General features: G+C 39.9%; 1 protein-coding gene across 2 annotated transcripts; it reads right to left on the bottom strand.

The window, feature by feature from the left end:
* Positions 1-2,098: 2,098 nt before the first annotated feature.
* On the bottom strand, positions 2,099-16,278 carry LOC131434639 (spondin-1). Of its 2 annotated transcripts, none has more exons than XM_058601573.1 (5): positions 15,983-16,278; positions 4,205-4,608; positions 3,077-4,145; positions 2,571-2,996; positions 2,099-2,503 (listed from the first exon to the last, which is right to left on the bottom strand). In XM_058601573.1, the coding sequence occupies exons 1-5, from the start codon at positions 16,173-16,175 to the stop codon at positions 2,250-2,252; spliced, it is 2,346 nt and encodes a 781-aa protein (XP_058457556.1). In that variant the 5' UTR covers positions 16,176-16,278; the 3' UTR covers positions 2,099-2,249. The 2 variants fall into 2 exon arrangements, with proteins under 2 accessions (XP_058457556.1, XP_058457557.1); XM_058601574.1 differs by having other exon boundaries at positions 14,545-16,123.
* Between the last annotated feature and the right edge of the window lie 39 nt (positions 16,279-16,317).

The following is a 16,317-nucleotide window of genomic DNA, read 5'->3' as shown; positions in this document are numbered from 1 at the left end:
ATTTCTATGCAAGCAGTTATTTTTATAGCGTTAAGTTTCTCTACCATTCTGCGATTTCGGTTGAAGCGATAAACCTTTTCTCATGATCAATCGAGTTCTTCTTATATAAATTAGAAATTAATCTTAAGCACTCAAAATTTACCCCGGGGTAGTTGTCAATTTCTCAGGCGAAACGACATAACATGGAATTTCATCCGAGCTTGCATGACACAAGATCAGAGCATACCAATTATAGCTTCAAATCGCTTTATGGCACTTTTTGTCTTGTTATCTAGCAACAACCTACCTCTAGCATGCTACGCGTAGGACTAAACGTTAGCTATAATTTCGCGTGCTTCTAAAGGCTTCGCTTTTGCATTGCTTTGTCTTTGCCTTTTATATATCGCTTACTCCTCCAAAATCGTCGTCTATGGCAGGAAATCCGGAATGCCGAAATTTTTAGCAGACAAAATATGACACTGCTCGCTACTAATCAAAATTGGTTCAATTCATCTATGGTCTTATTTGTGTAATGATACAACTAAGATTACTGTTTAAATTAACCGTATTAGTTTTATTGCAAATGAACCAGCGCAATTTTTTCTCGCGCGATTAAACCAGCGCATTATTTTCTCCCGCGGATAAAGTTTGTGCGCTTATAAGTATGTATACGTTCTTCTATTTCCCAGGGGAGTTTCAACAATGCAAGCGTATGCATTGATAATTAAACATATTTTTGAAATTGGCATAATATAACATAACACACTTCCTTAACAAAATGATATTTGTTGCTGGCATTGATGAAGCACCAGATCATTGGATTCTAATTGAAATACCAGCCCTTGATTGAAATTGGAATAAAAGTTGCAGAAAAATTACCATGTAAACTAGTTTGAAAAAAATCATTTATTTGTGAAAACTAACAAATATGTATGATAAGCTCAAATTCAAGTTCATTTATTTCCACTAAAATGTTTGTAAATTTAAAGCGCTACTATTATTAAATAGATCTATAGTTAGTTAATTTAAAACAATTTTTCAAATTTAATTTACTGTGAAAGTGTTTGTCGAGAAATTGACAAAAACGCACAAGTGAAATTTTGTTATTTTTATCAAAATATTGATTGAAAGTAACTAATTCACTGACAAAAATTAATTATTATGTTTTGTAGTTTCAAGCAGCAATATTTGCTATATCAAATCAGATTTTCACGACTTATTAGGATTAATCAACCATTCATTTTTTTGCAAAATTAAAATAGATTCGCAACTGATGTAGGATGAGTATACCGATAATCATCACAACAGGTAAAATCTTTATGGAAACTCCAAGCAGGAAAATAATTTCGTTGCGTAAAACTGGGTTTGTTATTAGATATTGATTTATTCAAAAGAACAAATTAGAGTTTCATTTTAATTGCGTCAGACAGACAATCCCCTAACATTTTTATATAATATTCATCAAAGTTTTTTCTTAACAAAGCAATACGGAATATAGCTTAAAATGAATATTATTCACACACATGGAGGTCCAGTACATTTTCGTCTTTTGATCACTATGTTAGGGCAAGATTGTCCTCCATTCCGGGCTTGAACAATCACATTCCGATATCTTTCCGACCTTCCAGTCCCACATGTTACGCTACATGAGCTCCATTCAGTCCAATCGGATAATACACAATCTACCGGCAAACCATCATCTTGCCCAAGCTACCGTTCACGCGGTCTATCAGTTGAATGTCGATGATCATCGTGAATTGTGGATTGCTCTAAAACCAATTATTCATATTGAAAAGTCGTTAGAATGCATCAAATGATCAATTATTGAAAAGTAACCTTTAGTCGATTGACAAGTTTGCATACAATCCTCGTTCGTCAAAAAGTTGTTTCTATTGCCTCGGCAGCCTCCGTACACAAATGACACACATGAATCTTTTGTACTATCATACGCGAAACGCTGGTACTTTCCCCTGCATGGACCAGTTTCCGGAGATTGTGAACAAATTTCCCTGGCCGTAAATACATCGAATAAGCAATCTGCTTTTCGATAATCATCACAACAGGTAAAATCTTTATGGAAACTCCAAGCAGGAAAATAATTTCGTTGCGTAAAACTGGGTTTGTTATTAGATATTGATTTATTCAAAAGAACAAATTAGAGTTTCATTTTAATTGCGTCAGACAGACAATCCCCTAACATTTTTATATAATATTCATCAAAGTTTTTTCTTAACAAAGCAATACGGAATATAGCTTAAAATGAATGTTATTCACACACATGGAGGTCCAGTACATTTTCGTCTTTTGATCACTCTGTTAGGGCAAGATTGTCCTCCATTCCGGGCTTGAACAATCACATTCCGATATCTTTCCGACCTTCCAGTCCCACATGTTACGCTACATGAGCTCCATTCAGTCCAATCGGATAATACACAATCTACCGGCAAACCATCATCTTGCCCAAGATACCGTTCACGCGGTCTATCAGTTGAATGTCGATGATCATCGTGAATTGTGGATTGCTCTAAAACCAATTATTCATATTGAAAAGTCGTTAGAATGCATCAAATGACCAATTATTGAAAAGTAACCTTTAGTCGATTGACAAGTTTGCATACAATCCTCGTTCGTCAAAAAGTTGTTTCTATTGCCTCGGCAGCCTCCGTACACAAATGACACACATGAATCTTTTGTACTATCATACGCGAAACGCTGGTACTTTCCCCTGCATGGACCAGTTTCCGGAGATTGTGAACAAATTTCCCTGGCCGTAAATACATCGAATAAGCAATCTGCTTTTTCAGTGCATGCGCGTTGTTGATTTAACTCAACTCTCTGTGAACATTTCTGCTGCAGTTCTGGGCCAACCAGCAATAGACGAGTTCGAATTTTAACACCCTTACCACAAGTGGCGCTACATGGACTCCAATCGCTCCATGAGGTTACAGGACACATAAAATCCGGAATTTCCACATCAGTGAGAGAGCATTCCGGTTGCATGCATTTTTCTTTCTCAACTGTTAAATACAATATAATAAAAAACTACCAAGTTAATACAATGTAATAAAAAACTACCAAGTAATGCACATTAACTTACCGACTGTTATATGGGGACATTTTTTCCTTCCCATGTGGTCAACAAATGTTCTTGTTCGCATACTTACTCCAATTCCACAGCTAACTGAACACTCAGACCATTCGCTCCATCTTGTTGTTTTACAAACTCCTACACCTTCTCCTTCTTCATTTACATTTGCAACTGTCTTACGGATATCCTCCGAACTATCTTCTGTATCCTGTCCATCGTCAGTGCACTCTGGAGTGTCTGCTACACACATTTCCTTGGATATCAACTGCCTATTACATTGGAAGCGTGCTGCCTTCTCCGGTTGCAAATACTCACGTGTTCGCATACGGATTCCTTTACCACAGCTAACTGAACATGGCGTCCACTCACTGTAACTGGTCGTATCGCATTCCGGTCTAAAAATTTCTTCTGTATTCTCCGTCAATTCCAAAACTTGAGCTTGAAGAAACTCATCGTCGCAATTTCTATGAATGACTTTCTCCCGGCGAAAGTATACCTTTGCTAATGGAATCATATTTTTGGCTTTTGGATTGTAGAATGGAGCTCTGGGGTCTTCAGGATACAATGTTGTGATACGATGCATTCTTTCTCTTGGTTGTGTCTCGGAATTCGCAGACATGTAACTTACACCATTATCGGTTCCTGCATCCCAAGGATGAAGATCTATATCCAGCGATTCAACCCAGGTACAGTCCTCACTGCACAGATCTAGGCCGCTGACACCTACTACCCAATCCGGAGACGGACCAAACATAGAAGCTAGCGATACTTTGTGATGCTTTCGATCCACACGAAAGTTTGATGTGGTATTTGAATTAACTCTGGGGTACCAAAGACCGGCAGCTTTGATCAACGTTCTTAACCGTGGACCCTTGGATCGTAGTTCTTGCTCAAGCTGACGTATTGAACCCCACTCAGCCAGCGAACGAAATCCATCAGTTGCAATGTGGTTCTCTCCCCAAAATGAAAAATTTGTATCGTGTGAGGCCCCGATTATATCGGAAAAGTGCGTAAGCCAAACTGCAAATGGGAAGTCTTTCGGGTGTGTTTCGTTGGACCAAATGCCCTCAAAGACGAACTGTAAAAGTATCAGATGAATTTAAATTGAACTACGAATAATCGCTAGAGCATTCATACGTTATACTTAGCTTCATCACAAGCACAGCATTCACCCTTTACTACAGTATGATCGGGTTTTATCTCGCATAGAACCTTCGTCAACGCACCATCATCTGAATACCACGAAGCTTCCCCTTCGAAAACCATAGCCGATAGACTCACGCAACCGGAGCCACTGGCCGGAGCTACCCACATAACTTGGATTTCAGTTTTGGGGAAATCGTCCGCTTGAGTTACTGTGTTAACGCAGTGATCGTAAAACATGGTCAGTGAATCGCTGAACAATTGGAAACGACCAACTCGTTTTGGCCCTGCAATGAAGGTGCGGGAATTTTTGACCGTATCACTGATGGCTTGTGCTGTCAGCATAAAGTGTGTAAATTGCTGGAGCTTTATATGGGTGCGGGAACCGACTAGGAATACTAAGAATGGTATTTATAAGTAAATTATAAGTTAAAAACACTCGATGGTAGTACACTGAGAGATGATGGAGAAACGTAATGAATAATAATGACAGAGTTCACTGAAAATGAAAACGTGCGAAAATATTACCCAAGAGCAAAAACTCGAAGCCAGTACGGTCCAATCGTGGATAAATTCTGGATCACAGAAAGAAAGACAACTCAATTGAAAATAATTTTGTACATGTTCAGACTGTGCACGCCAGGTGTAACTCTATTTTTAGTCTCGTCTCTTTTTCTCTATACCGCATAAAAGCGTAAATTCGTTAGGGACCGTTCATAATCCACCTAGACCAAAATCTGGTATTTTTAATTCCCCTACCAGCGTCGGGTCAATAGGTAAATCACGAGTTGAACGGGTAAGTCCACAATGCTCCAACAGCGAGACTTACTTTTTTGAAGTACTAGTTTATATTTTCGGACGGCAGACGGCTTTTTCTGATTAACCTACAATCAACGTAATTCGACACACATTCGCTTTAGTCCAAAAAAAATCTCACCAAAAATTAATGTGAAAATGTGAAATACTTGTGCAAAAATTGAGCAAAGGTACAGATTATCATCTCATTCTTTGAATCAAAGCACTGGGCAGAGATCTCTCTCTAATGGCTTCGATATAAAGGATATAAAGTGCCACGTTTCCTCTTCCAGATGTGGTTCTTGCTTTCGGTAATCGATAAAAAAGCTCACTAAGCACAATTTTGTATTGATGAACCTAACACAATGTTTAAGAGTTTCTCTTCTAGAGTTGTTCATTCGGAAGAGTAGGATATGTTTACAGTTTCCATTGTCCATACAAAAAAATTTTATGGATTTTTCCTACTTTTCCGGTAAATTTTCCAAAATTTTTTTCGATGTACGAACCCGGTGGAAGTAGAAACTGATCAAACACAAAAAGAATCATGTAAATCCGTCCATCCGTTCTTACGTGATGGGATTACAAAGAATGACCTCTGCATTTATATTTATATACTAGCTGGCCCGTCGAACTTCGTCTCGCCTGAAATTATTTTTTTAAATTTGTGTTTTCGGACAGCAGAGTTGTCAAACGTTAATGTTTCTTTCCATTATTTTACTGATTACTTGGCTTACAATAAACGAATTACGACAAATTCATATCCAACATCATGAATTATTGTGGATATGTTCAATGCTTTTGTTACGCAAAAACTAAACAAATGCACCAATTGCCATCTCATCCTTCGAGTCAGTGTATTGAACAGAGATTGTATATCTCTCTCGAACTAAAGATTTGACATGTGGGATGATGGATTTGATTGAATCATATCTGACTGGTCGTAGTATGACCGTGAAAATTGGCGACTGCGTTACTCTATCATTCATCGTGAGCTCTGGCATTCCTCAGGGAAGCCATCTAGGACTATTCATATTTCTGCTATATCTAAATGATCTAAATTTCGCATGCAATGCATGAAGCTATCATTCGCCTACGATTTCAAGCTGTTTCATCTCATCAAATATCTGAAAGACTCAAACTTCAAAAGATTTCAAAGATCACATAGAATCTCTAAAGCATTAAAGATGCTAGGATTCATCTTTCGCATCTCAAAAATTTCAATAACATATACTGCCTGAAATCGTTATATTGCGCTCTAGTTCGTTCTACACTGGAGTATGCTGTTGTTGTTTGGGCACCATATTACCAAACTGATAAGCTGCGCATTGAAACTGTTCAGCGCAAGTTCATTCGTTTTGCTTTGCGTCGCCTGCCCTGGAGAGATCCATTCAATCTACCAAGCTACGAAAATCGTTGTAGGCTCATACACTTCGATTTGCTATCTGTCCGCCGTGATACACAAAAAGCTGTTTTCGTCGCGGACCACATCCAATGTCGAATTGATAGTGCAGATCTCCTACAACAGCTAAGTTTTGACATTCTTCGGCGTAATTTGCGGTTTAATCCCTTTCTCAGAATTCCTCGTGCTAGAACTAACTATGGCTTCAAAGAACCGTTTTCGAGTATGTGCCGCGTATTCAATACTTGCTCTGATGAATTTGATTTCAATTTATCTCGTAACACCATTAAAACCCGTTATCTCCTAATCTTTTCCCGCTAGTTTTATTTACATAATTAGACGATATGAATAGTTGTTAGTTAGCTTTGTAGTTTAAATAAGGGTAACTAAAGATTTCGTTATGTATCATGTGGACAAATGTTATCTGTTGATACAAAAGATGAGAAGGTTTTATGCCGGCTGGAGAAGGAGAACCAAAATCTCAGCTCCAAATTAACAGATGGATGAAAAAGAGATGACCAAGATAAATACTTTAAATTGACCCCACAAATTTCCAAAAGCAGCCCTCGGGGATGGTTGTTTGTCATTGAATGTTAAGACTTATTTGTACTGAAGACGTTTAAAAATTTAATAGCAAATCCTTAGGGATTATCGAAAGTAATAAACTAATTTTGAACGGTTGTCCATAACTTGCTTCACCGCTAGTGATATTATTTAGTCGTGTTTGATGAATGTTCGTAGCAGGATAATGACAGGATCAATTTTCGATTAACGAATTAGCGATAAAATGAAAAATACTTGGACATTCGAAAGTTCAAATTACCCTTTTATCAAACATTGTGTCCATTAACTTTGACATGAACGCTGGATTCGTTCAAGAATTGTATCAAAAGGTCTCTCATTCGTCGAGCCACCACATCTTTTTTTTTTTTGTTTCGATTACAGAGGTTTTAACCTTAAGGTCATTCGCCTCTTCGGGCCAGAAAAACTTTCTGACCCTATGTGCGGGGTTGGGAATCGAACCCAGGTGGGCTGCGTGAAAGGCATCGACTTACCCATTACGCTACACCCGTCCCCCGAGCCACCACATCGTTTTTCTTAGTATTCAGTCCTGAGAATCAATATTCTGTTCTAGCGGAGTGAACATGAGTAGTGATTATACCAGTATTCTTCTTATCGTTAAAGCCAATGTATAAAACAGCAGATCTCACAACTAATGGTTCTTACATGCCACGATTTCTCCTTCAGATATGATATTCACGATTCGCATATGGTAATTCGTCAAGTAATCCAAAGTTCGGAAAATGAAATGATTTGGCTTAAGCAGCTTACAAATATCATGAATACCATCCGTTTTGAAGTAAACCACTCTTGAAAACTCACCCGAATCGGCTGAACAAATTTCAGCATGCTAAATGCAAGGAAAATATTTTCATCTGAACTCATTATTTCAACAGCAGAATCCTATCATTGATACGTAAAAAAATCGTTACATAATTTTATTTGTTCAACTCACGCCCACGATGGCCAACATAATTCATTTAACTACATCTACTGGTAAATGACATTAGAACTTGTGCTTCTGTTTACGGTATAGCTAAAACAGTCATTTGGCAAGTAATGATTTTGATACCCTATTGAGCACGTGTTTCCAAATGACGAATCAATCATGCATGTAAAATCTCCACCCAAATCTACTCGTTGCGCGCCAAACGATTTTCCAAAGATCTAGTATTCTTTTCTTCAACGGCGAAATACTGAGCATCTCCTTGCGCGCCAAACATCAATTGTAGATCTAGCAATCATTGGCGACTTTTGCAGTGGAAAATCCCATTGTCCATACAAAATAACTTTATTGGTTTTTCCCACTTTTCCGGTAAGTTTTCCTAATTTTTTTGATGTACGAACCCGGTGGGGGTAAAAACTGATCAAACAAAAAAAAAGCATCTCAATCCGTCCATCCGTTCTTACGTGATGCGATTACAAAGAATGATCTCTGCATTTATATATATATGTATATATATATATATATATATATATATATATATATATATATATATATATATATATATATATATATATATATATATATATATATATATATATATATATATATATATATATATATATATATATATATATATATATATATATATATATATATATATATATATATATATACAAATACCACCAATGTTGCTCGAATATCAAAAATGCAACGAACGCCAATGATCATCGTTCGCTTCCCTTCGCTTCTGTTTAATAATCGTTCTGGTATTCGGACTTGTCCGTATATTCGGGTGCGAATGAAGCCGACGCTGATTCGTTGCTCGCACGAATATCTATTCCTTGCACTTGTTGTTATTCGCATTGAAAATACCCCCGAATGACGCGAATATGGAACGAATATTCATACAGCGATCATCGTCAAAACCTAATTCGCGATTTTTTTTTTTTTTTTTTTTTTTCAAATAAGATTTTTATTAGGCTCATTTGCTTTAGCTTAACGTGGCCGATTGTCTTGTTGTTAGGGGGAGAGAAAGGGATGCCGTATTACGGGGCGGCATACTCCCCAGTTAGTAAGGGGACATAGGGAGGGTGGGACCTACACAGTATTGAATTGAAATTTGAATACATCATTGGTTTGTGGCATACATCTTTTAGACACATTTTGCGTTCGATGAATCTTCATGTTTTTCAGCTTGTAGCAATGAAGAGATTATTCTGGATTGGGATGCTTCGTTGGTGTGTTCTGACGTTGATGTGACGTTTTTGGGTAGCTTCCAGCAACTCAGTCAGTTCAAGGCAGGTGCATGCTCCGAAGCATCGTTTACACAGGCCATACTTCCAGCAACGTAAAGAAGAGTGCGGTAGAGCTGTAGACGAGAAAGAGATAGGGAGAGCACTAAATTTGAGCATTGATAGTTTTCAAGAAGTTATAGATGAGAGTCATATAAGGAAGATTTCGAGTTGCCAAGACGTCGCGGACTGGTACGAAGGGTGGTATACCTCGGGCCCGAAGGGAACCTATGAGTTGGGACCTGGTATCACAATACTCGACACATGTCCAAACAACATGTTCGATGTCATGATAACCCTCACCGCAAACGCAGACACCACTCTCAGCGAGCCCCACACGACGGAGATGCGCGCTGAACATATAATGATTAGACATGAGCCTTGACATTACACGAATAAAGTCTCGGCTCACGTCTAACCCCCGGAACCAAGCTTTCGTCGATACCTGTGGGACTATTGAGTGTAACCATCGTCCCAGAGTTCCACTATTCCATGTATTCTGCCAGCTGGCTAGAGTTTTCTGACGACAGCAACTGAAAAATTCATTGAAGCAGATTGGTCTTTCATAGATATCACCTTCTAGTGCGCCCACCTTGGCTAACGAGTCCGCCCTCTCATTGCCCCGTATGGAACAATGTGAGGGGACCCAAACCAAGGTAATCTGGTATGATTTTGCAGATAAAGCACTCAATTGTTCCCGTATTTTCCCCAGGAAATACGGTGAGTGCTTTCCAGGCTTCACTGAACGGAGAGCCTCAATGGAACTGAGACTGTCCGATACAATGAAGTAGTGATCTGTGGGCAGAGTGTCAATGATCTCAAGGGTATACTGAATTGCAGCTAGTTCTGCGACGTAAACTGAAGCTGGATCACTGAGTTTATAGGAAGCGGTGAAATTTACATTGAATATACCGAAGCCAGTGGACCCGTCTAGATATGATCCGTCAGTGTAAAACATTTTATTACAGTCGACTTCTTTAAATTTATTATTAAAAATTTTTGGGATCTCTTGAGGGCGTACAGGATCCGGGATTCCACGAATTTCCTCTTTCATGGATGTGTCGAAAAACACAGTAGAATTAGAAGTATCCACAAAATGAACACGATTGGGAACAAACGAAGAAGGATTTATATTCTGAGCCATGTAGTCAAAATACAAGGACATAAAACGGGTTTGTGAATTAAGCTCGACGAGCTTTTCAAAGTTTTCTATCACCATCGGATTCAAAATGTCGCATCGGATTAGCAGTCGATATGAGAGATCCCAGAACCTGTTTTTCAACGGTAAGACGCCCGCCAGCACTTCAAGACTCATCGTATGGGTTGATTGCATGCAACCCAAGGCAATACGTAAACAACGATACTGAATTCTTTCCAGTTTAATGAAATGAATATTCGTAGCGGAGCGGAAACAGAAACATCCATATTCCATTACTGACAATATCGTCGTTTTGTACAACCTGATCAGGTCTCCTGGGTGAGAGCCCCACCAAGTTCCGGTTATTGTACGAAGGAAATTGATTCTCTGTAGGCATTTTCGTTTCAAATACCTAATGTGACATCCCCAGGTACCTTTGGAATCGAACCAGACCCCGAGATATTTAAATGTGAAAACCTGAGCTATGGTTTCACCCCCTAGTTGAAGCTGTAATTGCGCAGGTTCTCGCTTCCTTGAAAATACAACCAGCTCAGTTTTCTCCGTAGAGAACTCGATACCCATTTGAAAAGCCCATGTCGACAAGTTGTCGAGGGTATCTTGCAATGGTCCTTGGAGATCGGCAGCTTTGGGTCCTATAATAGACACAACACTGTCGTCGGCAAGTTGTCTTAGCGTGCAAGATGTGTTGATACATTCATCAATGTTATTTACGTAAAAGTTGTATAAAAGGGGGCTTAAGCATGAGCCCTGAGGAAGACCCATGTAACTGAATCGCTTTGTCGTCAAATCACCATGCTCAAAATGCATGTGTTTCTCGGACAATAGATTATATAAAAAGTTGTTCAAAACTGGTGAAAGACCATGCTGATGCAACTTCTCAGATAGAACGTTAATGGAAACTGAATCGAATGCCCCCTTGATGTCGAGGAAAACTGATGCCATTTGTTCTTTACGAGCAAATGCCATTTGAATTTCTGTTGAGAGCAACGCTAGACAATCGTTCGTTCCTTTGCCCCTGCGGAACCCAAATTGTGTACCTGAAAGCAATCCATTTGTTTCGACCCAATTGTCTAGACGGAAGAGAATCATTTTCTCCAACAATTTCCGGATACAGGAAAGCATAGCAATCGGCCGATACGAATTGTGATCGGAGGCTGGTTTTCCAGGTTTTTGAATAGTAATAACTCTCACTTCTCTCCATTCGTGTGGGACAATATTACCCTCGAGGAACTTGTTGAATAAATTCAGCAAGCGCCTTTTGGCAGAGTCGGGCAGATTTTTCAACAAGTTGAATTTAATTCTGTCTAACCCCGGGGCTCTATTGTTACACGACAAGAGCGCAAGTGAGAACTCTACCATCGAAAACGGTGTTTCGTTTGTATTCAATGTCGCGACGCGGGATATCTTCTGTTCCGGAACAGAATCAGGACATACTTTCTTAGCGAAATCAAATATCCAGCGGTTAGAATATTCCTCGCTTTCGTTCGCGTGATTTCGATTGCGCATGCGACGGGCCGTATTCCAAAGAGTGCTCATTGCTGTTTCTCTCGTTAATCCGTCAACAAACCTTCGCCAGTAACCGCGTTTCTTAGCTTTAATAAGACTTTTCATTTGAAATTCTAACGCCGCGTATTTCCGATAATTATCTGGAGTTCCGTTCTTTCTAAACGAGATGAAGGCTGAAGCTTTTTTCGTTTTCAGCTCTGAGCACTCTTTGTCCCACCATGGGTTGGGAGAACGCATACTAGTTTGCGCGCTAGGTACTCGTTTCGTCTGAGCTTGAATTGCGGTGTCAAGAATCAAGCCAGCCAAAAATGTATACTCTTCCTCCGGAGGAAGCTCCTGTGATGTTTCTAGTTTCTCAGACATCGAGCTCGCGTAACGTTTCCAATCAATGTTTCGTGTGAAATCGTACGAAACATTGATTGTTTCCGATGGTCTTCCACGGTTGGTGATAGAAACTATGATCGGCAAGTGATCGCTACCGTGAGGATCACAGATTACCTTCCACTTGCAATCTAACTGTAGCGAAGTCGAGCAAAGGGATAAATCCAGCGCACTTGGTTGTGCTGGCGGTCTAGGGTTCCGTGTCATTTCTCCCGTGTTTAGAATTGTCAAATTGAAGTTGTCACACAGATCTTGGATTAACGAAGAACGATTATCATCATATAAGCAGCCCCATCCTGTACCATGCGAGTTAAAGTCCCCTAAAACCAGCCGCGGTGAAGGAAGAAGTTCTATGATGTCTGCAAGCCGACGATGCCCTATCGAGACTCTGGGAGGAATGTAGATAGAAGCTATACATAGATCTTTGCCTTTAATATTAATTTGGCAAGCAACAACTTCAATTCCCGGTGTCGAGGGGAGGTTAATACGATAAAATGAATAGCACTTTTTAATCCCTAAAAGTACCCCTCCATAAGAGTCTTCTCGGTCCAGGCGGATTATGTTAAAATTATGGAAGTCGAGGTTGATGTTAGAAGTAAGCCAAGTTTCACTCAAGGAGAATACATCGCAATTATGAGTATGTATTAAGTGTTTGAAAGAATCAAGTTTTGGGATGATACTTCTGCAATTCCACTGAAGCACAATGATCATATCTTCGATTCTCAGTGGTAAATTATCCATCAAAAGATACGATCGCTGCAAGGAGGGGCCATTGTTCAGTCAACTGTTTTAAAAATGTCCTTACTGTTGGCAGTAGAGCAGTTAGGAAGCTTTTCAGAGGGTCAGTAATATTGAAGGCTGTTAATATCCAGTCCACGATATCAGAAAATTTCAATAATCCAGCGTTTGTTGGATTTTCTGGTTGTGCTTTGGGGTCATTCGGGTTTTTTGATGCCCCAGGAAGTGCTGGGTACTCCTTATCATCCCTAAGTTTTTTGAACCCAGGAGGTGTTTGCTTCGGTTTTGAGTCAGCACTTTTTGTTTCCGTTTGGTTCTTTTGTGACGAAGAGGACAGTCTGAGGCCTTTACGAGGAAGCTTGGGAGAAGCCAGATTTTGTCTTTTCCTGCTTCCTTCAACCTGTGTGTAGGAAGGTCCTTCGCCTGGGTCGTCAGAGGTATCCTCTTCAACTGGCAAGATTGCAAACGGGTTCTCAGGGGTCGATGGAGTGGTTCTTTTTAAGATTTCCGCATAAGAACGTTTGGAACGTTCTTTCACGGATCGCTTCAATTTCTCCGCACGCTGTATGTACGTAGGGCACACCGAAAGATCATGAGGATTCTCCCCGCAGTAGCAACACTTTTCCACTGCTCTTCTGCAGAGATCGTCCTCATGGGCCTCTCCGCATTTGCCGCATCGCAGTTTGTTGCAACAATAGGTTGCCGTATGACCTAACTGTTTGCAGCTTGTACAATGCATTACCCGCGGTACATACAGCCGAACAGGTAGACGAACTCCACTCACTACCAAGTAATTTGGAAGTGCAGATCCGGCAAAAGTCACGCGAAATGAGTCCGATTGGTAAAATTTACCATCTATCGATTTGGAGTGCAATTGCTTGCACTCCAAAATTTTCACTGGATGAAGGTCGGGGTTTTTGAAACGGCCTACCCCGTCCTTCATCAGATCTTCGATTGTCAGACTTTCGTCACGGACCACACCGTCGATCTCCACCACATGAGACGGGACGTACACGCGGTACTCCTTCGTGAATAACTCGCTGGTAGCAATCGCGTTTGCTTGCTTCAGGTCGGACACAACAACGCGTAACTTGTTTGGCGAAACCTTATCTATTGTTTTTATTGCCGAGTAATGTTTTTCCAGGTCCCGAGCAATATTTAAAACTCTGAGAGACTTTAATTTGGGCCGGAAGTATACCACCCACGGACCCCCCGAGCCATCGTCTTGGTAAACTTTTTGGCGGGCAGGCAATATCTTAGAGGGAGATGGAGGCATCGGAGAGGGAGATGGCATCGGAGAGGGAGATGGTATCGGAGGGGGAGATGGTATAGGAGGGGTAGATGGCATCTCGGAAGCAAACTCAGCCTCTAAATGTTCTTCGTTCATTCGTTCAGCTTCGCCCTCCTCCGAGACACCCCCACTGTCATCAATATTCATATTTAAAGTGCGGGAGTAAAGAAGTCTCCCGCACTTGAAATGAGAAAGAAAGAAATAAAATGAAAAGAAAATATATGAATAGTAAAAGTTGAAAGAAAAAGTTTGAGAAAATACTTAACAGTATGTCACGGTAAGCTGTTAGGTGAGTTGCTCCTTCACTCCTTCGTTGTGCTTCAGCGTGACCTTGACTCAGGATTTGGCTGCTGCGATGCGGGTAGCAAACAATAGAAATAACTGCTGCCCGAGGATAGCACAATAGCGTCTACTGTTGATACCGATACAAAACCGGTGCACAGACAGAACTCACTTGCGGGGATACTACTTTTTATCACTTTTATTTAATGCCTATACTACAGCCTCTGCTGTGATAGGCACCTTCGTCTTACCGATGTCGATTGTTAAAAAAACGCGTGTGCTCACTTCGAACATTCGGTTACGAATGATTAATTCGCGATTATCATTCGTGCAGCCTTTGAAACAAGCAAATTAAGACGTTTCCCCCTGCGTTATTACCATAGTCTTATGTGTATGTGATGAACCATATCTCAGCACTCTCCCATTGCTGCTACCTCACGAGATATGATGAATTTATTAGATGAAGAATGCTTCGCGAAAAATGGAAACCAACGATCATCGCAGTGACGCTGTTTGAACCAATTCGAAGAGTAAAGTAAATGAACGAATGACAAACGAATGTATGCAACGACCATGCACGATGTATACTAGCAGCAAAGAATGTATTAGTATATTCGGGTTCTCTATTCATTTTCACCGTTCTCTCTTTCGTGCAGTGAATAGTTCAACGTTGTTCGCCTGTCTCGTAAGTAATAGAATCATGGTCGCGGCGAAGATCGATGGATGAATTAGTTACACGAAGAATATTTGCAACATTGAATACCACTCTCAAAATATAGACATACATACGATAATTTCGTTTGGAAAAGATTTTTAATAGTGATTTGGCATTCTTCTACACAAAATATGATGGTATTGATGATATCTGCTAATTTGGTTCAAATTTGGGAACCGCTGGGTTGTAATGGGTTAACGGATTGGAGAAAGTTTGCAGGTTCGAGTTTGGCTTCTGGGGAGCATTTTTCCGCACGCAACTTCTATTTGGTGTAACGAAGCTTATCGCCCTAAGAAATACATGAAATACTTTTCTTGTTGGGTTAGCTGAATTTCTTCTAAAATATGATAACATAATATGAAACTGCGTAGATGTACTTCTTACTTGGAAATTTTGTTAACGCCAATAACTAATGACTTTATCGACTATCGTTTTAAATTTATATTACAAGTAACAGAGACGTCCATTTCTGATGCTTTGCTTCTGACATATTTTATCAACGATGGTCTAGTTGCAGTGTGTTTCGCTTTCTCTTCAATAATTAAACTATTATCCCTCATGATTAGAGTAGCAAGCAGACATACTCATTTCATTGCATCACTGGAACATTGACAGAGATAACGCTTGATCTCGACGAATAGATGTTTGTAATTTATGAACAGTACATCGTCTCTCAGTTAGTACAGAATAATCAGAGTTTAAATTACAGTTATAGATTTTTCCTGGTTCGTAACCGTTAGGGTCGTTCCGAACCGCCAGTCTATATCCGTTGTCGCCTGGTTTCTTCTCTTTCGTCACTGGGCGACCGTTGAATGTCGGTACCTTACTACATCCTAAACTCAGGTGAATCACAGCAAATACGGCCAGAACTATAATCGCAGAGAAGTACGAAAAAACCATATTCCGAAATGTTATGTTTCTTTAGTTTTACAACAGCGCAATCACACACTGTGTGGCTTATCACTTGCTACAAGGGCGGTTATCAATTTCACTGAACTTTCTACTGTTTCCACAAGACAAGAATGTGACTGAAAATTCCGTC

Source organism: Malaya genurostris, chromosome 3 (genome assembly GCF_030247185.1).
Source record: "Malaya genurostris strain Urasoe2022 chromosome 3, Malgen_1.1, whole genome shotgun sequence".
Lineage (NCBI taxonomy): Eukaryota > Metazoa > Arthropoda > Insecta > Diptera > Culicidae > Malaya > Malaya genurostris.
The sequence above is the reverse complement of the archived record's forward strand: the minus strand, read 5'-3'. Positions and strand labels throughout refer to the sequence as shown.

Coding starts and splice junctions, on each gene's coding strand:
- LOC131434639 (XM_058601573.1), bottom strand. CDS start 16,175: ATGGTTTTTTCGTACTTCTCTGCGATTATAGTTCTGGCCGTATTTGCT. Junction 4,146..4,204: donor GTGATGAAGCTAAGTATAAC/GTATGAATGCTC, acceptor ATACTTTTACAG/TTCGTCTTTGAGGGCATTTG. Junction 2,504..2,570: donor AACTTGTCAATCGACTAAAG/GTTACTTTTCAA, acceptor AATTGGTTTTAG/AGCAATCCACAATTCACGAT.